Source organism: Chrysemys picta, chromosome 18 (genome assembly GCF_011386835.1).
Source record: "Chrysemys picta bellii isolate R12L10 chromosome 18, ASM1138683v2, whole genome shotgun sequence".
In the NCBI taxonomy this organism is placed as follows: Eukaryota; Metazoa; Chordata; order Testudines; family Emydidae; genus Chrysemys; species Chrysemys picta.
In genome coordinates this window covers 8393343-8418233 of record NC_088808.1, presented here as the reverse complement: position 1 = coordinate 8418233, position 24891 = coordinate 8393343, and the positions used below count along the sequence as shown (strand labels likewise).

Genomic DNA, 24891 nt, shown 5'->3' with positions numbered 1-24891 from the left:
AATTTGCAACTGCATGGGCTGCACGGTGTTTGCTCTCAAATACAACCCCGGGTGGGTGGAGGGGGTGATGTGCTGGATAGAATGGCCCCAGAAAAGGGATCATCATGATACGAGTTGGCTGCGAATTCAGAGGCAAGTCCATAAAGTTATCACCAAGGGCTAGAGGGAAGCCAGGCCTGGTGCCTTTCTTTGAAGGGTGGGGCCATGTAAAAGGAGGAGCCACGGCAGGATGATGCTATGTTGCCTTCCCCACTTGAGAGGAAACCCCGTCTGTGCACAGGATCAGTGGGTGGGCTCGGGATCTGGACAACTGTTCTCCATGGCATCATCACCACCACCACCGCCAAAAAAACCTCCTGGACATCCCAGCCCAAAATAATCTTCATAGTCCGCATTACCTTGGACAGTGTGGGCAACTGCCCAGTGAACCCATGGGAGAAGGTGGGCAGGGCCACTGAGGAAGTCCTACAGGAACCATTGTGGTCAGGAGGCAAGGAGGCGGCACAGGACTCCCACGCAGAGAGCTGGGACCTATGGTCAGGGGATGAGCTCCACCTCCCAGACAGGACAATTCCAAGGAAATGGAGAGCAAACTCTCCCCAAGGCCTTGATCCTACAATGAGAGCTCTCTGTAGGCAGAATCCCAAGCCCCAATGAAGCCAACAGGGGTCAGACTGCATGGACCTCTCTGGACAATCACAGTCCAAATGACCTGTATCCTACGCAGAATTTCCCTGCACAGGGAGAGAATCTAGCGCTAGTCTTATAGATACCCAGACTAATCTTATATTAGAGGGATACCCACCTACTGGTTCTTTTACAGATTACAAAAGCTCTTTTGAGGGAAGAACAGCGCAGTTTGTTATAAAAAACTTGAAGCATAGAGTTTTGCCTTCAGTCAGATGCCCATCACAGAGGTTAGAACAAGAAAGTGTGTGCGACATGGGATGGTTAATATTGTATTCAAGCAAAGAAAGAAAATATGTAAAAAGTCAACATCTTTAGCTTCCAGCTACTGGTCTTTGTTCAAGGAATGGAAGGTACAGAAGATACATTTAGATTGTGGCCTTTGGGAGTTTTGACTGAGGAAGGAGGGTCGGACGAGACCTTTAGTTTTTCCAAGGAATGCTGTTGAGGAACGCAGTGATACATTGTGCATCACGTCGGTTTCATAACCTACTTTTCACACGCTAGAGAGTGAAAGAGGACAATCTAGTGCAAGAGAATTAAATGCAGCACAATATTTTAAATTCCACCTCACCCCCCTCCAGGATTATCTTGCAGCAGCTGAACCAAAGGGATTTTTTTTTCCGCTGACCGAGCCCGCAGATGAGCTGTAGGTTTTTGGAAAACGAAAGCAGAGCGAGACTGGTGCAGAGCTGCCTATTAGCTCTCTGGGCAGGTGATTTCTTGGAACAAAGCAGGACATAAATCTAATGGGATGATCCCATGAAACAGTCACACCACCGCACTTCAGCCACACCATCTGCAGACTGGAGCCAATGCTGTGGTGTGGAGGATTGTTAAATAAGACCCTGCCTGCTTAAGGCACAAAGCTCCAGGAACGCTTTCTCAGTATCCAGAGCTATTAGAATCTACATGTAAATTCTGCCATTCCCACCGCTAAGCAAAAATAAAAAAAAATTAAACAATGAATTTTTAAGGCGACATTTTGCCTGGTTTCCATTTAAACAAATAATACAAGGTTAGTTAATTTCAACAGAGCGAAGAATGTATAGGATTCATGGCAGAGGGTACTCAGAGGAAGTTGTCACCATTTTATACCATTTTTTTGTCATTAATTGTTTAGGCATAAAAGTTTCTCGGTTGAATTATTATGGCATGAGGAACGCAGGCACTCTGTACAGGAACTCCCCACCTGCATAAGCGCTAAAAATAAGAACCCCCTATTTAGATACTAAAAATAACATGATCTTGGGGGGGGGGGGGAAATCTAAGAGATTTTTTTTTCTCCCCAAATCTAGAGAAGATCATCATTCGTGAGCCAAAAATAGCACCTTGGATTCATACACAAGAGCTTAAGTTCCCCCACCACCACCACCACACACACACACCAGAGCAACCGCACAAAGAAATACCCTGGTTGCCAAAGCCCCTAGCCCAAAGCCAAGAGAAGATTCAGCCTTTATTTGAACCATTTCTTTGGGTAGCTGGAACAGCCACCCCCCTCCGGGGAATTCTCCTGCTGGGAAGGGAAGGGAAGGCTGGGCGCTGCTTGCATGGTGTTATTTGATGTTTTGGGGTGGGAGGGGGGAGTCCAGGCGGCTTTGCCCTGACACTGCAGGATCTGGTGTAGCAACAAGGGCTTTCTCTGCCTGCGCAAAATAACGCAGCCGATTTTGGCGAACGAGCCTGGAATTTTGTATCTATTTATTATTGGCCCAGGCAGGGATCACCTCCTCCTCCCCCCTCCCATGCCCGGAGGCTCTGGGGAATCAGCTGGGATGTATTTATTAATGATTGTTTATTAGGATCATCATGCCTCTTATTATGTATTGGCATCATCAGGCGACCGCTGCCTGCTGGACAAAGCCACGAGGACCCGGAGCCTGGGGAAATGGAAAGGGAAAGCCATCTCCCTCCCCCAGCACTGCAGAAAAATCCCAACAGCCCCCCTCCCTCAATCAAACAACGGTAGCACCCCCATTTCCCCATGTATGTCTCCGGTTCCCTCTCCTCTGATTCCCCTGCCCCCTTTCCCTCCCCCCACCCCCCAGCTGGGCGTTGATCCTGCCGGCAAGGGTCCGGATTGCGCATCTGCAATTCCACACATCCCCCCCCCTTTCTATTTTCTCCAGCAAAAGATTACCAAGACTCTAGTCCATTTCCCCATCAGATCCTGCCCCCCCCCCAGCAACACACACTCCCACGTCCAAACAGAGTTCATCTAATCTCCCAGATTTCCCCCCCCCCCCCGCCGCCCCAGATCCAGCCTCCCCCCGCACAGCCCAGGGAGGGGAGAGATCAGAAGGGGGAAACAGATCAACACGAGAAGCATCCTCTTACTTTCTCCAACCACAGCCTTGAGCCCAAGGGGTGCCATGCTGTCCTGGTGCCTTTGCGGGGGGGTGTGGGGGGGTTGTCTCCCCCTTTTCCTGCTGCTCTCCGGTTTGTAAAAATCCTCTCGCCCTCGCCGTGGCTTTGCTCTCAGCTGACTGCGAAGGAGGGGGAGACCGGGAAGCTGAAGATGGGGAGGGGGGGTGATGATGATGATGATGATGATGCTGGGGAAGGGGAGGTGATGGTGCTCCAGGACGTCACCGCTGTGCAGACCAATCGCCTAGGCGGGTTGGTGCATCCATCACTGGGCTGCAGGACAGCCCACTGGCCATCTGGGCTAGGGAGGAGGAGCAGCGGGCTCCAGGCAGGGCTGAAGGATGGGCGATGATGATGATGATGCAGCACACGGCAGGGCACTGGAGCAGAGAGAGGGGGAAAGATGTCTGTCTAGGAACAACCCAGCATCAGCCGCAGTGCTAGCCCTCCCCGCCACTCACCAGGGCTGGACACACCAGGGTCAGGCTGGGGATGAAGATCTTGGGTCAAATTCCTCCCTGGGCAAACCCTCCTATAGGGACTGGCCTTACACCAAGGCTGGATTTGCAGCCTGGTCAAAAAGCATTGCTTGATTCAAACCAGCCCCTGTACTTTTACAACCAGCCGCTCTCCCCCGGCCCCTGTAGTTATTTATTTATTACTTAACCTTGCATTATTTATTGAAATGGAAACCTTGCAAAATGTAGCTTTGAGAATTCCATGTGTAACTGTAATTTTTGGTGTGTATGGGGGGGGGGGGGGGAATGGGAGAAAGACATGTAGGTTCGAGTAGCTCTGAACAGAGAGAGCATTACTGTATTTATTCCCAGGCTGCATATAAACCAACTCATGTGAATGATTTTTAGATCTATAGGCATAGAGGTTAGTGGCAAAAGGCAGCCCTGGACTTTGCCCCTCATGGCATCCCAGAGCTGCAATTTGTTTCTCTCTCAGAGAAAACGAAAGGGACCAGAGGAAAAAATCCAGCGAGACAGAGGAGAATCTAGCTCAGGGAGCCAGGGCTTCCTCCCAGACTGCAGGGACAAGGCCCTCCAGAAACGGTCCCCAGCCCAAAGACATCTAGGGTAGGATCTCCCTCATCCATACATAACAGGGTCACGGGGGTGTAAGCTGACCTGGAGAAGATCTACACAGTGGAGCCATTCCAAGAACTTCCCCCAAAGTGCCTGGTCCTGGATTTTAGACACATAAATTGGTTAGCAAATAAAGCACCGGACAAAGAGTCAGGAGTGGACCTGCTGTGTAATCTTGGGTAAGTCACTTCAGTGTTTTATGTCTGTTTCCCTCCCCTTTGTCTGGTCTATGATGATTGTAAGCTCCTTGGGGCAGGGACTGGATTTCCCTGAGTGTTTGTACAGCACCCACCACAGTGGGGCCCTGGATTTATCTGGGGCCTCTAGGTCCTGCTGCTGTTGTTTTGTTGGTTCTTAATTTATTTTGTGATCCTGTACATACCACTAGCAAAGAAGGGGAGCTTAGAGTCCAGCACGGCATGTGGGTGGGCGCCTGTGCTCATGCAGACCCCAATTGGGGCACCGTGCAAGTAAAGGGGGTGAGCCCATGCTCAGCCCATTGCAGGATGGGGGCCAAAGTCAGACAGAATGCAACAGGTGGACAAGACAGACAACCAGTGGGAAGGAGGGAGTCGGGAAGATGGCTTCACAATTAAACGAACAGAGTTTAGCACAAAGATGGAACTCTTCCCAACTCTGGATGTGTTCTAGGATTCCTAAACTGCACCTGTATCTATGCCCCATGCGTTGTGCCGTGGTTTTATTATTATTTGTGATGGATTTGGACTTGCTCTGCAATAACTTACGCATACTGTCTGTTGAGCCGGTCATTGGTAAGCTGGTTACATGGTGATTCTATCGGGGTGCTACTTGATGAATATATGGGTTAAGTTAAATAGGGGACAGTTGGGAAAAACAAGCAGGAGGGGAAAGAATGGCTCAAGATAAGCCACTTCTCCGTGAACATTTCAGAGCTGGTGAGAGATCAGGCCAAGCCAGGAAAAGGCTCGGGAACGCAGGAAATCAAAAGCAATCTGGCAGGTTTAAAAGGGAACGTGTTCTCAAGAGGGAAGGGGGTGTTTTGAGGAGACAGGCTGTGCCCACGGTCTGCCTAGGTTACTGGCAGGGGAAGGTGATCGGTATAGACCATTGCTTCAAAATCCTTTTTCTCTCATTTTCTTTTGTTACCATAAACAATGCTTTGGTTTAAGAAGGCCGTCTGGTCGCTGTGTTCATGACTGATTCCTGAAGGGAGGAATTGCATGGGCTGAATTCGGACAGACGTGTCGGCTGACCCACGGGGGCTGTAGCCCAGGGCTGGGTCTCTGAGTTGGAGAACTGCAGCGTTTCACCCCAGGAGAGGTAAAGGCCTGACACTTGAGGGGACACACTCAGCAAGAGGACAGCAGAGCAGCTAGGCCTGGAACGGTGACATTCTTTATCATTTGGATTGTGGTACTGTCGAGGAGGCCCAGTCAGGGCCCCTGTTGTGCTAGGTGCTGTACAAACCCAAGACAGAGACCCTTTCCTTGCTAGCTCTTATTTACAAAAGAATGCACATTTAAGGGCTGTATGCCCCTTGGTTCTTCGTTGATCTCCCAGCTGGTACTTGAAGACAAGCTCATTATTGTTGTTGGTTGTTATTCGCAGGATTGCCTCGCCCAGGGTCAGGTCCCCATTGTGCTGGGCGTGGCAGGAACCCAAAATAAGAAGTAACCCATGCCCAAGGAGCCTACCAGATAAGACGCCCAGCCTGCAAGTTGAGCCCCCTTATGACTTCCATTAACTTCATTTTGGATAGCGGAGAGAGCATTGAACTGGGAGTCAGGAGAACCTGGGTTCTGTTGCCAGCTTTGCCAGTTGCCTGCTGGGTAACCTTGGGCAAGTCACTTCCCCACTCTGTGCCTCAGTTTCCCCATCTGTAAACTGGGGACAATGATCCTGACCTCCTTTGTGAAGGGCTTTGCGATCTGCTGATGGAATGGACTATGTAAGAGCCAGGTATTCTTCATCTGTGTTCTTCTAACATGCCCATAGTAAATGAATGCCTCACTCTAATAATTAACAGTAGAATTCTGCCAGCGGTAATGTGGAGACAGTGGTGGAGGAAGATTTGATTTACGTCAAATGAAAAACAAAGGAATGTGATGCTGCTTTTGGCCAGTTCAGATCACCAAAAGCCAGGCCAGGTCAACGTGATGGTTCCAAGAGCCCAGTTAACATGGCCAGAGGGCAGTGCGGTATGGAGAGTAATATACTGAGCTGCGTATTGCACCAGAAATACAGGGAGAGTAAATGCTGCTTACATGCATTGGGGTCGAGGTCATGCTACAGGAACTGGCTCTTTGGCCTTGTCCTTTGTGATTAGGGGCCCGATCCTGTTCCTGTTGAACTCCTCGCGTAGCCGGCAGAGCCCTTGGGCACGTGCTAAATGTTCATTATGGGAGTAGGTCCTGTTAACATCAAAGTGAAGTAGGAGCTGGATGAGGACCTAGGAATTTTGCTTCAATTTTGCTTTCCAGATCCTAAGCCCTCCAGGGCGGGGTCATGGGCCTGATTCTGCCCCATATTACGCATGTAGAAGGGCCTGAGCCAAAGCCCATTGAAGCCTTTCTGTTGACTCCAGTGGGCTCAGGATTTGGTCCTAAATCAGGCGTGTGATGTTGCGCTCCATATGTTTTATGGGCATATGCTAATGAGTGAAAATAGAATGTAACTGGAATATGCTTTATGCAAAAGGTCTCTTGTAAGGTATCATTACAGAGCTTATAATCTACTGAGTGTGGTCATCCTATTTGTATGAATGTATCATTCTTGTATCTCAAACTAGGAATATGTAGCATAACTCTGAGATCCTATTGTAATTATGCAAAATGTGGGCCATTAATGGTGGTTTAAAATCTTGATGGCTCCCACTGACTAGAACAATTGGTTGTAGATGGCTCTGTTTACTTGTAAGCCTTCCTGTATAGTGGGTAATGAAGTCTCACAGGACATGTAAACATGTCACATGATACTGGAATCCATCTTAAACCTGGTACTTTTCCATTAGAAGGAGGGGTGGGAACCCAGAGAGACAAAGGATTCCCGCCTTGTGCCAAAGATATAAAAGGGGGTGGAACAGAACAAAGGGGGCTGCCAGTCATGAGAAATCCCTGAGTTACCACCTGAGCTGGAACTAACAAGGGCTGTACCAGGGGAAAGGATTGGGCCCAGACTAGGAAGGAGTCAAGTCTGTGAAAGAAGCTTATTGGTACATCTCTAAGGGTGAGATTTACCTGTATTCAGTGTCTCAATGTATTAGGCTTAGACTTGCGTGTTTTGTTTTATTTTGTTTGGTAATTTACTTTGTTCTGTCTGTTATTACTTGAAACCACTTAAATCCTACATTTTATAATTAATACACAAAAGTGATTTTATTAAGTAACCCAGAGTAAGTGAATAATACCTGGGGGAGCAAACGGCTGTGCATCTCTCTATCAATGTTATAGAGGGCAGACAATTTGAGTTTACCCCGTATAAGCTTTATACAGAGTAAAACGGATTTATTTTGGGTTTGGATCCCCTTGGGGTCTGGGTGCTGGAGACAGGAGTACTTGCTGAGTTGTTTTCAGTTAAGTCTGCAGCTTTGGGGGCGTGGTTCAGACCCTGGGTCTGTGTTTGTAGCAGGCTAGCGTGTCTGGCTCAACAAGACAGGGTACTGAAGTCCCAAGCTGGCAGGGAAAATGGGCTCCGAGGTAGTCTCAGCACATCAGCTGACAGTCCCAAGGGGGTCTCTGTGACCGAACCCGTCACAAGGAGTGAATGGAATAACACTTGAGTGCAAAGTCGATGTGAGCGCCGATCAGATCAAGTGCATTGTAGAGGTCTGCAAGGTGTCCTGCACAGCTGTCTACACAAAAGAGAATGATTATTGCTCCTATTGGGACATGACTGCTAGTGAACAATTATTAAAAGCTTGTTGTCCCTCCCCATTACCCTCCGTTCCCAGCTGTTTCCCTTAAAGAGGTGTCCACTAGGAATGGTCCATAGGTTGAGCCCCTGAAATAACTGATCGCTTTTGAAAAGCCTGGCCTCTGTTTTGTAACTCAACCTGCAGAAGCTTTTGGGGCCAAGGCTGGGTATCCTTTTCAGAGGTAGGAAATTCAAGGGAATTGGGCGAAGTTTAGCTTTAACGGAAGTTCAGGAACATTAAGCCAGGAGATGACACTGAGTAAGCTTCCCCCAGTATATTGATACAACCCAGTTTCAGTGGGAAACTCACCCGGCTCCTTCAAACTGGGGCCTCTCCTGAACTGCCTGGACGGTGGGTTTGCCACAACCACAGCATTGCTAACCGTAAGCATTCAAAAATCATGAGTCAGGCTCAAAAAACGATGAGATTAGCTTAAATCGTAAAATAAAATAAAAAAAGTTTGGGTTCTTTTCATATGCCCTTTGATCTGGACCAATCAGGAGGGCTAGAAACTTTTAAAACATGCTGGAGTCTCACCTAATCACCTGACTCTAGGAGCTGGGGCTTTAAGAAAAAGACCAACTATTGTGAAACTTGTGACAACGTAATGGGGGTTGGCGCTGTTGCGAACTCCCTTTCCTTTCTCGTGACCCTGACCCTGTTTTTACTCTTGCAATGTGGTCACAGTACTAAAGAGATGGGAACAGCTCACCTGGGCTACATGCACGACGACTCTGGCATCTGAACGAATGTCCATTAGGGTCAAGATGAAAGACTGGGACCCAGCACTCAGGCAAAAACCCTTATTGATTTCAATGGGAGTTTTGCTAGAATAAAGACGGCAAGATCTGGCCCCATGTTTCCCCACATGCCTTCACGGGGGACCTCAGCCAAAGTGTAACCCAGCTGTGCAGTGGTGAAGGAATGCTAGGGCAGTGATGTGCAGTGTGCTCCCTGTCCCAGCATGCTTTGCCCTGGTGACTTGCGTGTGTGCTAGCTGACTTTGTTCACAAGCCAGCTTCTCAAACGAAATCAGACCTGTCGGTTAAATCTCAAACTGCAGATTCAGCCAGATGAGATTCGGTTCAAAATATCTGATACCTCCCTTGCCAGAAACAATCTGTGCTGAGCTAGCAAACAGTCACAGAGTAACTAGGGCAGCACAGAACCAGCTCTTCATAGAATATCAGGGTAGGAAGGGACCTCAGGAGGTCATCTAGTCCAACCCTCTGCTCAAAGCAAGACCAATCCCCAGACAGATTTTTGCCCCAGATCCCTAAATGGCCCCCTCAAGGATTGAGCTTACAACCCTGGATTTAACAAGCCAGTGCTCAAACCACAGAGCTATCCCTCCCCCCCAGTGCCACTGGCTGATTAACACCAGCTGAGGGGCTGGCCCTCAATATCTCAGTTCACTTGACTGTTAACAGGGGCATCTTCATCCACATCGGCTTTTGGAGCCTGTGGAAACTACAGCTGAGGGGAGCCCCTGAAACAAGGGGCTGAGGTTTCCACTCTTAAACGCTTTGGCGCTGGAAATCGGTGCCACCCAGAGGTGACGTTTCCCCCTGTGCTAGGGTGACCAGATTACCACTGTAAAATATCGGGACGGCGGCGGAGCCAAAAAAGAGGGGGCGGAGCCAAAAGGGGGGTGGGGACAGAGCAAAAAAAAAAGTTTTAAGGGGCCTGGGGCATTAGCAGGCCCCGCACGCTGCCCTCCCCGAGTCCCCGCGGAGCCTCCCGCCCCCTGGCCCGCCACGGGCATATGCGGGAGTCCCCGCGGAGTCTCCCGCCCCCTGGCCCGCCACGGGCATATGCGGGGCGCAGTGGGCCTGGGCGGGGGCAGCGCGGAGCGGGCAGGAGCGGGGGGGGCGGCAGGGGCCGAATCCCCGCTGCTGCCAGGGAGCCCCGCGCCTCTCCCTCCCACTCGCGGCTGTGGCTCCTTCCTGGCGGGACGCGCCTCCCACTGCCCCGGGCACATGCGGCGCGAGTCCCCCGCGCCTAGTCTCCCTCCCGCCGGGAAGGAGCAGCTGGACGCGCGCCGCATGTGAGTGGGGCAGGTCGGGGGACGCGTCCCGCTGGGAAGGAGCCGCAGCCGCGAGCGGGACGGAGAGGCGCGGGGCTCCCCAGCAGCAGCAGGGATTCGGCCCAGGCCCCCGCGCCGCCCACCTGGCCCCTGCCCGCTCCGCGCTGCCCCCGGACCGGACCCACCGCGCTGTCCCGCGGGCTGCAGCAGCCTTCAGGCTGCGCTCCCGGCCCCGGGTGCAGCAGCCCGGGCAGAAGCCCTCTGGCGCGGCGGGGGGGCTCACAGCTGAGTCCCCCTGTCTCCCTCCCTTGCCCGCCCCCCTTTGCCCGCCCGGTGCCCGGGTGCTGGAGCTGACTCACCAGGGGATTTGGGGAGGGAGCCAATGGGGGAAGGAGAGGGCGGAGCCGGGGCGGGGGGGGGGGCCGAGCGCCGGAGCGGAAGGGAAAATTTCTTCTTTGTCCAGTGTCCCGACCAATGTTTGGTCGGGACGCGGGACAAAGAAGCAAATATCGGGACAGTCCCGATAAAATCGGGACGTCTGGTCACCCTACCCTGTGCAGAGTGGCTGGAGTTGGCTGGGGAATGGAATGGGTGTTCCATGGGAAATACCAGCCCTTGGGGAATTCCTGTGTCCCAAATCAGCACAAAAAGTTGAAGTTTCAAATTTTACTGCGCAATAAAAACTCTGCACTATTTCATCCAAACATCCAAATGACCTTACTGAGATGTTTCGCTTTGACTTTGATTTCAACTTTTGTTAATATCAGCGGATATAATAGTAAGTGAAAATGAACTAAACGATTTTGGTAATTTCCCACTGAAAACATCAACAAAATCGATAAGTTCTCGCAAGCCATTCCAATCTTGTGGAGTCAGCATTTTCCAAACAAAAATGGCTCCGTCAGAAAATGGTTGACCAGCTGTCAGAGGGATGGCAGGCACCAGTCCATGCATCAGCTAAGTCCCTAACACATATGTGAGTCTTCCGTGATGGATAGAGGCCCTCTGCTCAGGTGTGCGTTTTGCCCTGTGTGCCTTGATGGGTGTTCTCCTAGACTTTAAGGTCAGAAGGGACCATTATGATCATCTAGTCTGACGTCCTGCACAATGCAGGCCACAGAATCTCACCCACCCACTCCTGTATCAACCCCCTAACCTATGTCTGAGTTACTGAAGTCCTCAAATCGTGGTTTAAAGACTTCAAGGTGCAGAGAATCCTCCAGCAAGTGACCCGTGCCCCACGCTGCAGAGGAAGGCGAAAACCCCCCAGGGCCTCTGCCAATCTGCCCTGGAGGAAAATTCCTCCTGACCCCAAATATGGCGATCAGCTAAACCCTGAGAATGTGGGCAAGACTCACCAGCCAGCACCCAGGAAAGAATTCTCTGTAGTAACTCAGATCCCACCCCATCTAACATCCCATCACAGACCATTGGGCATATTTACCGCTAGTGGTCAAAGATCAATTAAGCGGAGCCTCTTTTAGGCTGAACGGGTGGGCGCGTTCTAAGGGCGAGGGAGAGAGACGAGCTTGGAGGGATAAAAGCATCACCCAAGGGGGGGACCTAAACATAACTGAAGAACCCAAAGTCCTGAAGCCGATGAGGTCCCCGGCGCACTTAGCTGCAACCTGTGCTGAGTGTCGGACAGCAGAGGATAGCCCACCTTCCGCGATGTTAGAAATGAACGGTTGCTGCATTAAGGGGGGCGAGGGGAGGTGGAATGGCCCTGGCTTTCCTGAGCCCCCATCTGTATTTGCAAATGGCTATTTCTTTAAATGCAGAGTGCTGGCAGTTTTTTCTGTTTGCATCACTGATCCCCTCTGCACTGTGAGGTCCCCGTCCGCACTGCCACGTGCGACCTTCCCTACAAGATTTTTTTTGCTCAGATTGAAGTGCTGGAAGCTCGTATTAAAAGGCTGGGGGTGGGGGGGGGAATGGAAATTTTAATGTTATCCTGCATGAATCAGCCCCAGACAAACAAGCAACTGTGTCCCCAGTGCTACACGTTAGGGACAAATACCTTCCCCCCTTCCCCCCCGGGGAAGCATCTAAAGGGTGCAGCTCAGATGGGGTTCACAGCAAATGAGGGGCTCCTCTGAGCCTCAGAATGGAGTCAGCTCGGGGTTTAATTGCTCTTTCAGCCCCTGGGGTCGAATGGAGAAGGCACTGGACTGGGAACCTGGGTTCCATTCCTGCCACTGCCCTGCTGTGGGATCTTGGGCAAGTCACTTCCCCTCTTTGTGCCTCTGTTTCCTTTCCACGGTGTCTTTTATTTAGCTTGGATGCTCCTCAGACCGTCTCTCTCTCCATATGGTTGTCCAGAGCCTAGCACAATGGAGCCAGAGCAGAGTGTGGCCCTGGTCTGAGTCTAGAGCAATGCAAATAAATAACAGGAATAATAATTCTAACCACTGATGTTCTGCTCTGACCAGTGACTAGCTACAAATCGGACGGGGAGGGGAAGCTGCCCCTGCAGAACAGGGCTGAGCCCCCTGGGTGATGCAGTGCATACGTGGGAGAGCAGCATATGTCATCAGCAAAGGATGAATGCAGGATGTTGGAGGCCGAAAACATGAGTCACTGATGCTGTCTGGACTACCAGCCTGTAGCAGACCCTACGTGGGCCAGTCCCCAGAGGAACCAGAGCAGAGACTGCGTTACACCTGCAGTACCACTGCCCAGCTGAACTGGTTCCATGCACTAGCTAGAACTCTCCAGTGCTTGTGACTCCGCTTATAAAACAGAGCCCGAAATAACAAGGTGAGCCCCTAGCCCTGGGATCAGAGACCGCTCATCATTCCCTGCGAGGGCCGTGGGCTGGGACTCGAGAATGGTCTCGAATTCACTAAGAGCACACGGCTGCTGGTTTCAAAGGATTCCGTTATCATTTCTGATACCCTGGAGCAGACTAACGTGGCTGAATTGGAAACAAACCAGCTACCTGCCAATTCTTTGATTTAGTGCGGAGGGGGAGGGGCACAGCTTTACTGCGTAGGGTCAGGAAAACAAACTAGGATTCCTGGGTTCTAATCCTGACCCTGTCACCGACTCACTGTGTGACCTTAGGCAAGTCACCTTGCCTCTGTGCCTGTTTCCTCATCTATATCATTATTGGCATTGCAGTAGCATCTAGGAGCCCTTGTCATGGACCAGCACTCCCGGTGCTATCATCATCACCAAGGCATATCCCAAAGGGAGGTAGCCTGAGCTCTAGTGAGTTCCTATGATAAACCAGGGCTCTTTGGCAGGATGTTTCATTTGTTTTTTCTCTGCATCTGCATTAAGGGTCGGATTCTGCCAGGCTAACTCATGCCAGGGCCAGAGCAGAAGCAATGCGCTTCCCCTCTCCTGGGGCTGCCAAGGGCTACCCGAGGCCCAGCCCAGGTTAGAACCACAGGAAGGGCTCCCCTAACATACGCCTCTGCTGCACGGGTCCCGATGAGCCAGTGCAGCAGTGTAGAATAACTGGGCATAGGCATGTCCCTGGCACACACCCCTTCGCACTGTGCGTGTTCTTGTGAGTGGCCCACGGGGCCAGGTCCAATGCGGGCAGCCTTTCCGCCGTCCCTTTGCACGGGCATAGCTGGCTCCAAGTGCTCCCAGCCCCGGGGTGAATTTCCTCATTCAGCACTGCCTTCCCCTGCAAGCGGGTGCAGTGAAATCAGTGCTCACATGGGCTCTGACGGGCTGTACGCTCCTCAGGGCAAGGACCTTGTCTTCCTACCTGTCAGCTCAGGGCCATGCGCACAGCTGGTGTTACGGAGACAGCCGGTAATCGTGCAAGCAGCAGTGGAGGCAGGACACAGCGACTCTATTATGTTCCCCAGCTGTGGCTCGGAGACACTGGGCCATCCTGCAGCTGCAGTGTCCAGGGGAGAAAAAATTCCAGGAGACACCCCCTCCTTCACCCACGGGAAGGGGGGCGTCAGTGCCCATGGGCGGCATGGTGAAGGGTGTGGTCTGAGAACTGGAATAGAAGAGAAAACAAATGGCTTTCTCTCCTCTGTCCAGCGCAGGGTGAGCCTGGCCTGGAATCCCTGCTTGGATCTGGGCTGGGGTGGGGAGTGATTCCGATTAACAGGAGAAACGGTTAACTCCAAAATCCAGCGAGCGCAGACAGGCTTCAGCTGCCCATATCCCAAGCCCAGCCATTGATACCCCGCCCGCCCCTCCCTCCCCAGGCAGGACAGGTTGGTGACCAGGTGGGCTCCTGACATTTGCTGGACAGAGGCTGCAGATGCCGCAAGAGGGTCTCCAGGTGCTGCGGCAGCAGCCTTCCCCCCCTCTGCAGGGGAATCAAGCCACACCAGCTCGTCACCTCCGGCCAGAGGCAGCAGGGTTGTGGGACAGCACTGGGGGCAAGGGGGGCTGGGCGATTCTGAATGGAGATCAAGAAATTGGCCCCCGTGGGACACTCCAGGATCAAGGCTTCATTCCAAGTGTGCTATTGACCCTGGGCTGGGGCTGGCCAGACACCACTCCCCACACATGGGCCGCATTCAGGGCTTGCACCGCTGTGCCCGCCCCAGCCCAGCACGGCGGAGAGCATCAGGCCTGCCACAGAGGCTCAGATGCATTGTGCTATTCCTGGCAGTCTCATAGAATATCAGGGTAGGAAGGGACCTCAGGAGGTCATCTAGTCCAACCCCCTGCTCAAAGCAGGACCAATCCCCAGACAGATTTTTGCCCCAGATCCCTAACTGGCCCCCCTCAAGGATCAAACTTACAACCCAGGGTTTACCAGACCAATGCTCAAACCACTGAGCTATCCCACCCTGATCCAGGAGCTGTGTTTATTTGCCCACAGTATGCTCCCTGTCCTGGGTCCCTTTCAGACACGGGGGCAGGGAGCCGGAGATCCACACGTGCCCAGGCCCTGTTGAGCAGGGAGGCGGAGAGATGCTCTTTGTGACCACTTCTCTTCCCAACTGTTCTCTAAAGCAGGGGGCAGAGCTGGGGCAGAGGGTTAAAACCGGGCAGCCCTTCCCTGCCCCACGGGCTCCCAGGGGTTTCGAAGGACTGTTACGTATGTATCGCTGCAGCTCCTCGCAGCCCAATTGCACAAACGCCAGTCTTCCTTCAGCAGCCGCCCGTGTCTGGTCCATTGGGAACGAGGGCAAAATGGGCTAGCGGTTAAAGGCCTGGTGGAGAGAGGGGACTGGCAATCAGGCAACTTGGGGAAGGATTTTGCTCTCTGCCGCAGGTCCAGCCATGCAGGGGCCGTAAAGAATCTGCAAACAACCAGGAGAGAAATCCCTTCATGCGGGCACCGTCGTGGGCTGCCCCTGCCCCAGTGCACGCGGCATGCCAGGATGCAACGGGATTCTGAGCTGCTCTGAACTGCAGCGCGGGCTCGAGGTGCTCCTGTAATTCCAACAGACGCTGGGGCTGCTTGGGATTGCGCTGGCCCTCAAAGCAGCCCAGAATCCTGACTGCAGCCAGCGCTTTAAATCAGCAGGATTTAAAATGGGGGAATTGCCTTCCAATTAAAGACAATCCCCTCCTGCAGCTTTGTCCTCCTCTCAGCTACCGGTCGTTTCACTCGTGACCACCAGGGGGCAACAGTGTTCCACACGAGCCACCACCTAGTTGCAGGAGGCTTGAGACAGGGGCTGGGATGGTGGAGGGCTCCTGGAGGGAAGGTCCATCGCGGTTTGGGGGCCGCGTCGCACCCATTTCAGTGCCATGGGGCTGCTTGCAAATCGTTAGCGTTCTCGCCGCAGGAGGTAGCGCCCCCAGCTGCAGTCAGGATCAGGGACCCCCAGTGCCAGGGGCTGTCCATGTTCCCGGTATCAGATTCTCCACGTGCTGGGGCGGCTGGAGACAGCCCATGGCTGGACTTGGAGGGGCAAATAATTAAACAAGGAAATCCCTTGGCCCTAACTAGATGGGTTTTCAGCCTGGCTGCTCGGCTCCTTTGCCTCTCCTCCTTCATCTTTATGTCACCCATGTTAGGTGACCAGATGCAGCGGCGGCTCCAGGCACCAGCGCTCCAAGCACGTGCCTGGGGCGGCAAGCCGCGGGGGGCGCCCTGCCAGTCCCTGCAAGGGCAGCAGTCAGGCTGCCTTCAGTGGCTTGCCTGCGGGAGGTCAGCCGGTCGCGTGGATTCAGCGGCGGATACGCCGAAGCAGCGGGACCGGCGGACCTCCCACAGGTGCGCCGCCGAAGGCAGCCTGCCTGCCGTGCTTGGGGCGGCAAAAAAGCTAGAGCTGCCCCATACCGGATGTCCCGATTTTATGGGGACAGTCCCAATATTTGGGGCTTTTTTTAATATATGGGCTCTTATTACCCACCATCCCCTGTCCCGATTTTTCACTCTTGCTATCTGGTCACCCTACACCCACTTAAGGCTTGGGTCTCTCCATATGCTGACTTGCATGAGACACCGGACTCGTTCGCTTCCATGGGCCTACGCCTATTATGCAGAATCCGGACCCCAGGGCATGCGCTCGTAGGGGCAGGGACCTTGTCTTCTTACCATCCTGCCCTGGCTCCAACATAAACAATAACAAGGCTCATCAGATTTTAGGAGGCCCCCCCACCACTCCACTTGCTTGCTGGGTATGGACTCTACTCCCTGCCCTTGAGCTCTGTCCATACTAAGCCCCTGGTTCAGCAAAGCACCTGCTCAAAGCCACCCCCATTCTGCAGAACCCTTACGCACGTGCTGAACTTTGAGCACATGCTTCGGTCCCGTTGATGCCGTATGTATCCTGGCGTAGGAGCACAACCATGCTCTGAAACAGCTGCCAGGTACCACTGTGCACCTGAATAGCGTCTCTCTCTTAGGACTTACCACCATGGGGAAACTGACCAGTGTCATTACCTCTATAGCGATACTGCTATAACGACAGCAGGAACATTCTGCTGCCGACGTTCCCCATGCAGACAAGTCCCAAGTTGTGCAGGAATCCTGTGACAGAGCCGGAGAACCAGAGTCTCCCGTGTCTCGGGCTAGCACTCTAACCACTGGACCGTCCTTCCTCTTTTGCCTGCACCTGGGCAGCACTTTGCTTGGGAACCGTTTCCGAATGCACCTGTCACTGGCTTGATTTTCTTGACAACATCCGGGCTGGTAGAACCCTCGCTGGGGAGCCAGCCCTGAGCCCCTGTTTCCTGGGGCGTCCAGCCCCATTTCCGAGGTGGCGTTCCCATCATTGGTGGCTGGGCTGAGCATGGCCACGGTCATCCAGGTTTGGCTGTCCGGGCGTTTGAAAACTGTTCTCGAGGCAGCTACAAAGCCCTGCGTGGGCAGGGCCTTGCGCTCCCATGGAGCAGGCCCAAAATATACCAGACGGCCAGTCCCTTCTTTGAATTCTCTGCACATTCTTCAGTCTAATTGATAAGATTTCTTTGTTGATCTTGGTCGCTGTGAAAACAGATCGTTACCGCCTGAGGTTAATTAGAGTGAGAGGAAAACGCCGTGGATTTGTTGGAATGTCAGAGGGAGGGAAATAAATATTTACTAAAGAAAATCCTGATCCTGCAAACGCTCAGGTGGAGGATGACGATTATTGTGACTCCGGTAGCTCCCAGGGTCTGGCTAATCAAGGTGGGATTGCAGCAGCGGGAGCCCTACCTGCCCTAGCTTTAACCACACTAGCAAAGCTAAAAATAGTGACCATGCAGCCACACCGGCCTGAGTGTGGGCTGCGTATGCCCACTGGGGACCCTTGGGATGTCCTCATGTTGCTAGCCAGTGCTGATACGCCCACTGCCGGGTCCTTGCTGTTATTTTTAGCTGTGCTGGTGCAGGTCTGTCTGTCTGCCTGCCTCAATCACACCTCCGACTGCAGTGTAGCTGTATCCCCAGAGACCCCAGTTGCAATGAGAGGGCTGGTCTGGATGCTCTACAAAAATATAGGCCAGGTCTTGGCTCCAGAAAAGGCGCGTTCTTACCTCGGTGACTAGCAGATGTAAGGGACAGGTGGCATCTACCATCAAGGTCAACCTAGTTGAAACACTTAAGATGGAGAGCTGAGCTGGTCCCCTGGTGACCAAGTGTATTAGCAAGTGATGTATTTGACAAGTGACAAGGGAAAACATGTCACACATTATTGGCTGACTCTCTTTTGAGCATCCGTCTAACCTACCCGAGGTGTTTAGGCCCCGATTCAGGAAAGCACTGAAGCATGTCATGGACTTCAGTGGGACTGAAGCATGTGTTAAAGTGAAGTGTTTTGCTGAATCGGGATGGATTTCAGCAAATGCCTCACGTTAAGCATGTGCTTAGAGCGCTTTGCTGAATTGTGGACTCTTGTACGTTCCTCGGCAGCTGGCGGAACTCATGAAATCGTTTATCCGCAGATCAATTTGCCAAAGGAAAAATGCCCAAATTCATAGGATAAAATTTTCACAACAGATAATTCAATCGGCTCGAACAGATAAGAGACACTTACATTTGTTTAGTGATTTGCGCCTACGTGTAATTAGCTGTGATGATTAGACTCGTTAATGCAGTGTAATTTTTAAAATACTTATCTTTGTTGTCTTTAAATAAACTGGAATCTGACCCAAAACTCACTGAGGTCAGTGGAAAGACAATGAACTGCCTACAGCTCGCTTGGTTCATGTCCCAAGCACGTAGTCCAGGACTGGGGCGCAGCCAAACCCTACCAGGGTTGAATAACCCTCTTTAACCTTCTCCATTCTCTGTTATAGTTCAGGGACGTCAGTGTCACTTCTGAAAAGACACCCATGAGTAAGTTAAGTCACCAGAGTCGTTTGGGTCACATGAGTAGAGTTACCCCTGGGGATAAGTATTTGCAGAGCCAATCAAAAACATCCCCAGGTGTCCTTCCTTTCCGTCCCCTTCCAGCAGGAACGAAAACCCTGAAAAGGTCAGTAACTTGTAAGCCAGGTGACGTCTGCCTGAGCCTGCAGGCAGGTTGTTGCAGTCCCTATGCCAGGCTGGCTGCAGCTGAGAAAACTGACCAGGGCCTTGGGAGTTTTCACTGTTGCTGTTGAATGACTGCTGTATTTGACTGTGACATGCTAAGAGTGAGCGCTGTTTCCAGGCCCAACCTGATACCCATCTTTCCACTGACTTGGTCCTCCGTTATCCAGGGCTGCCCAGAGGTGGGGGGGCAAGTGGAGCAATTTGCCCCAGGCCCCGGAGGGGCCCCCAAGAGAATATAGTATTCTATAGTATTGCAACTTTTTTTTATGGAAGGGGCCCCCAAAATTGCTTTACCCCAGGCCCCCTGAATCCTCTGGGCGGCCCTGCTGTTATCTGTTTTATGCCTTTATACTGTAAGGGGCATGGTCTTGGAAGTTGTGTAACACCAACAGACCCCAGTCGGTGGTGGGTGGGATCCAACCCGGGAGCTCTGGAGCTAAATGCATGAGCCTCTATTGCATGAGCTAAAAGCCACATGGCCCTTTGCAAACTCATTCATTTCTCTCTAAGTGGTCTCGGTGCCACTTGATGGGACAGAACACCACCCCCAGAAGGTGTGTGGGTTACATACTTCCCCTAGCTGAGGCAGCGCCTCCGGAGCTTCAGAGACTTCCCACTTCAAATCCCAGACGAGCCCCCACTTGTAACACCACCAGACCCCAGTCATCTGTGGGCGAGCTCCAACCTGGGACCTCTGGAGCCAAAGAGCCCTTAGCTAAGGCTATCGAGCAAGCTCGTTAATCTCTCACTAAGTAGTCTCGGTGCCACTCAGTGGGATAGAGCATCACCCTCAGGAGGTGTGTGGGGTACAGTTGCGCTGGCTTTTTTCACCTGGGCTAGTGGGTCTGGCCCTCCAGCTAGTAGGTGGGAGGTCAATTTTCCCAGCCCTGACCATAGGGAACAATCTGCATTGCCGGAGAGACCCCGCACCAGAAAAGCACTGAAGCGCATGCTTAGCCCAAAGCACACGAGCAGGCCTGCTGAACTCAATGGGACAACTCGCATGCTTAAAGTTAAGCACGTGCTGGAGTGCTTGGCTGGAGCAGGGCCTATCTGCCCTAATCTGACTGTAAACTCTCTAACCACGAGGCGTCTGTTGATTCATTATTATGATTTGTATTGCGGCAGTGCCTAGCACTACAGTCGTGCACCGGGACCCCCGGGCTAGGTGCTGTACAAACTCTCTCCACATCTGCACTGTATATTTTGCATACAGAGCCTGGCCCAATGCCTGCTGGAGTCAACGGGAGACAGATCAGGCTTCTCTTCACTGCAGAACTGTGATTCTCTATTTTAATGTCAAGCATGCAACTAAGGTTGTTCCAGGTATTTTTGCAGTACACACAAGGGAGAGAGATTATATTAATGACTATTATTACGATTATTGTTCCTTGTGCAGGCCAAAGAAAAAAACCCACATTCCTTGATTAACCGTCTGCTTTATAGAGCTACTCAATATTTTTGTTTCTATCCAAAATATTTTTGGATGGAAAAGGACATTTTTATTCCAAATGAAAAAGTTTGTTTTGGTCAAAGTCGTCCCCCCACCCTTTTTTTTTTTCTCTTTTCCCTCCTCATTTTTAAAGGAGGAAGGGAGAAAAGTGGGAGAGAAAAAGGGAAAAAAACTGAACATCAATGTTTTTAATAAAATGAATGTTTTTAAAATTCCAGCAGAAAAAACCAATGAATTTCAACAAGCTTTATTCATTTTAGAATGATGCAGTGAGTGGGGGAAACAGAAAGAAATGGGGATGGAGTCTGGAATTAGGAAGAACAAGTTATTCAGGTTCAGCATCTGTGCATTTTGATTAGGACTGTCAAGTGATTAAAAAAAAATCAATTGCAATTAAAAAAATTAACTGAGATTAATCGCACTGTTGCGCAATAACAGAATACCATTTATTGAAATAGTTTTGGATGTTTTCTACATTTTCAAATCTATTGATTTCAATTGCAACACAGAATACAAAGTGTACAGTGCTCACTTTATATTTATTGTTTGTTACAAATATTTGCATTGTAAAAAACAAAAGAAATAGTATATTTCAATTCACCTCATACAAGTACTGTAGTGTAATCTCTTTATCATGAAAGTTGAACTTACAAATGTAGAATTATGTACAATAAATAACTGCATTCAAAAATAAAGCAATGTAAAATTTTGGAGCCTACAAGTCCACTCAGTCCTACTTCAGCCAATCGCTCAGACAAACAAGTTTGGTTACAATTTTCCAGAGATAATGCTGCCCACGTCTTGTTCACAATGTCACCTGAAAGTGAGACCAGGTGTTCCCATGACACTGTTGTAGCCGGCATCGCAAGATATTTACATGCCAGATGCGCTAAAGATTCATATGTCCTTTCATGCTTCAGCCACCATTCCAGGGGACATGCGTCCATGCTGATGACGGGTTCTGCTCGATAATGATCTAAAGCAGAGTGGACCGATGCATGTTCATTTTCATCATCTGAGTCAGATGCCACCAGCAGAAGGTTGATTTTCTTTTTTGCTGGTTCGGGTTCTGTAGTTTCCGCATCGGAGTGTTGCTCATATAAGACATCTGAAAACATGTTCCACACCTCGTCCCTCTCAGATTTTGTAAGGCATTTCAGATTTTTAAACTTGGGTCAAGTGCGGTATCTATCCTTAGAAATCTCACCTTGGTACCTTCTTTGCATTTTGTCAAATCTGCTGTGAAAGTGTTCTTAAAACTAACATGTGCTGGGTCGTCATCCAAGACTGCTATAACATGAAATATATGGCAGAATGCGGGTAAAACAGAACGGGAGACATACAATTCTCCTCCAAGGAGTTCAGTCAGAAATTTAATTAACACTTTTTTTTTTTTTAACGAGCATCATCAGCATGGAAGCATGTCCTCTGGAATGGGGGCCAAAGCATGAAGGGGCATACAAATGTTTAGCGTATCTGACAGGTAAATATCTTGCAACGCCGGCTACAAAAGTGCTATGCGAATGCCTGTTCTCACTTTCAGGTGACATTGTAAATAAGAAGCAGGCAGCAGTATCTCCCTTAAATGTAAACAAACTTGTTTGTCTGAGCGATTGGCTGAACATGAAGTACGACTGAGTGGACTTGACTCCGATGCGGAAACTACAAACCCAAACCAGCAAAAAAGAAAATCAACCTTCTGCTGGTGGCATCTGACTCAGATGATGAAAATGAACATGCGTCGGTCTGCACTGCTTTAGATCATTCTCGAGCAGAACCCGTAGTCTCTAAAGTTTTACATTTGTTTGGTTTTTGAAAGCAGATATGTAACAAAAAAAATCTACATTTGTAAGTTACACTTTCAGGATAAAGCGATTGCACTACAGTACTTGCATGAGGTGAATTGAAAAATACAATTTCTTTTTTATCATTTTTACAGTGGAAATATTTGTAATAAAAAATAATGTAAAGTGAGCACTGTATACTTTGTATTCTGTGTTGTAATAAAAATCAATATATTTGAAAATGTAGAAAAAAATCCCAAAATATTTAATCAATTTCAATTGGTATTCTATTGTTTAACAGTGCAATTAATTGAGATTAATTTTTTAAATTGCAGTTAATTTTGTTGAGTTAATCGCGTGAGTTAACTGCAATTAATCAACAGCCTTAATTTTGATTGATCAGTGACAGACCGAGCCCTTTCTCACCCACGGGTGGTGCAAAAGCTTCAAAATAATGCACTGACCGTGGTGACCCAGACATGAATTGTGGTTGCTCCATATGCAGTTGTAAGCAAATTCTTAGTCATTTGTGATGAGATTTTCATAAGAACCCATGGTCAGATTTCTAAGTACTGAGCGCTAGACAATAGCTGGTTGAAAATGTTCTAAAATGCTGTTTCCTGAAAACTGAAACATCCCACGAGAACATGCTGATTTTTTTTTTAATTGTTTCGGGGGGAAAAAATGGAAAACAACCATTTTGACAAGGATGAATGTTCCGCTTGGACATTTTTTTGGAATGGAGCATTTTGATTTTGGTTGTTTTTTGGGGGTAACTTTTCATTTTTGCAAATTCTTTTATATTATAAAAACTTTTAAAATGTAAAAATTGAAACAACATGTTTTGATTTGATATAATATATATAAAACACCTTTTGCTTGACCCAAAATTAAGGGCTTTTGGGAAATTTTGTTTAGTAAGAAATTTCTAAATCTTTTGTTTGCATTCCGATTCAGCCCAAACAAAATTTGCAATCATGGGATTTCCCCCAAATCGCAATTCTGGCTCCCCCACAGCATCCACCAGAATCAGAACCAGACTTTCAAAAGAGCTCAGCTGGAAATTCTGTTCTTTGCAACCTTGTGTCAGGAGGAGCATGGCTGGGAAACGGCAGGGGGGCACTCGGACAATGCCAGAGACACTTCACTCCAATGTGATCCTGAGTCATCAGCAGCACGTAAGTGCCAGCTGAGTCAGTGACCATGCGCTGCAGAGAGAGTCTGCTCGATTTGGAAACATGACCTGCACATGCAGCCTGGGGGGTTGGCATCTAACAGCCACCACTAAAGAAGGGCCAGAAAGAGGCTAACACGGTATGGCTCAGTGTCGCCCTCTAGTGGCTAGACCACCTATAGCGATTACTACATCTGCTAGTGGGCCAGGGTCTTTACTTCAAGTAGTCCTGGCTCCGGCTTTGGGATCCTGAGTTCAGTCCCTACAGCTGACCTGTCCAGGCACATCCGTTCCACGAGGAATAAAGAAGTGCTGCTAAGTGCTGGTGGGGCCCGGCCAATGCGAGCAACATGTCAGCCCTTGCTCTGGGGCTGCGACTTCATGCTACGGCTGGTGGAAAGCATGGGCTTGATGGTGGGGGAGTCTGAAGTCCCGCACCAGTGTGGCACCGCTAACTCCATCCATCCCACCCAGAGACAAGCTCTCGCGTGAGAACGAGACTCAGTTTCCATGGCCCATTCACCCACGGGCCTCTCTGCTGAGCCCAGAGGTGAAAGTAAGCCGGTACGGTACGGTGTACCGGTAGGAGCCGGTAAACAGCCGACTGTACCAGAAGGGGGCAGCTTCCGTGGGGCCCGGCAATGTAAAAGGGACCAGGCCTCCTGGCAGCAGTGGAGCCCCGGCCCCTTAAATCGCCACCAGAGCCCCAGGGCTCCTGGCCACCGCCGCCGCTACCATGGGGCTCCGGCGGTGATTTAAAGGGCCAGGGGCTCCCAGCTGCCACTACCACGCCAGCAGCCGGTGCCCCGGGCCTTTTTAAATTGCCGCTGGAGCCCTGGCATAGCGGTAGCATCAGACAGGAGCCCTGGGCCCCTTAAATCGCCGGTGGACCGCGCTGAAGTGCTGACTGGAGGAGTCTGACCCCAGCCCCACCTCTGCCGCCCAGGGCCCCGCCCCTTCTGTTTGAGCCGCCTCCCACCTTGCTCAGGACCCCAGTCGCCCTGCATACCGGTAAGTCCCTTAAGTTACTTTCAGCCCTGGCTGAGCCTGACCATGAAAACAGTCATTTAGTGGCGAGTGCGAGGCTGAATTTTGAGGTACCTTGGCCACTAACCCCTTTCAGACAGGCCAGCAACCAGCTGCCAGACGGCTACAGCGGCCGGGCATCGCTGAACATGCTCCGATTTGACCTGGTGACTTGGCGGGTGGAATCTTTGGCATCTCTAAGCCACGCCCACTAGGGCCGGCTCCCTGTCCCCCTCTAGTGGTGACTGGGCCACAGAGCGGTCGATGAGCTTGCCACAACTTTGGCCAGCAGAGCCGAGTCTTTTAGCTCAAGCCACAGAGGCTCATGCAGCAGTGGAGCTGATAAGGGATGGGGGAGGGGAGAGAACTGCTCCCCGCCGCGACCTTGAGGTGTATGTGTGGGGCTCCTGTCCCGCAGGGCCGGGCCTGCCTCCCTACTCCGGGAGTTGTGACATTGGTCACCATGCCACTCACTCACTACCT

At 50.9% G+C, this 24891-nt stretch overlaps 2 protein-coding genes across 3 annotated transcripts in view; one reads left to right on the top strand and one right to left on the bottom strand.

The window, feature by feature from the left end:
* Positions 1–3279, bottom strand: part of STXBP1 (syntaxin binding protein 1) — a 68280-nt gene extending 65001 nt beyond the window's left edge. For both annotated transcript variants that reach the window (XM_008174345.4, XM_008174346.4), the window contains exon 1: positions 3028–3279. In XM_008174345.4, coding sequence (XP_008172567.1) covers positions 3028–3064 — 37 coding nt within the window. In that variant the 5' untranslated portion in view covers positions 3065–3279. The remainder of the gene's footprint in view (positions 1–3027) is intronic.
* A 910-nt stretch (positions 3280–4189) lies between these two features.
* Positions 4190–24891, top strand: part of NIBAN2 (niban apoptosis regulator 2) — a 119962-nt gene continuing 99260 nt past the window's right edge. Inside the window, exon 1 of the mRNA XM_065571908.1 lies at positions 4190–4330. The gene's annotated coding sequence lies outside the window, so the exon portion shown is untranslated. The remainder of the gene's footprint in view (positions 4331–24891) is intronic.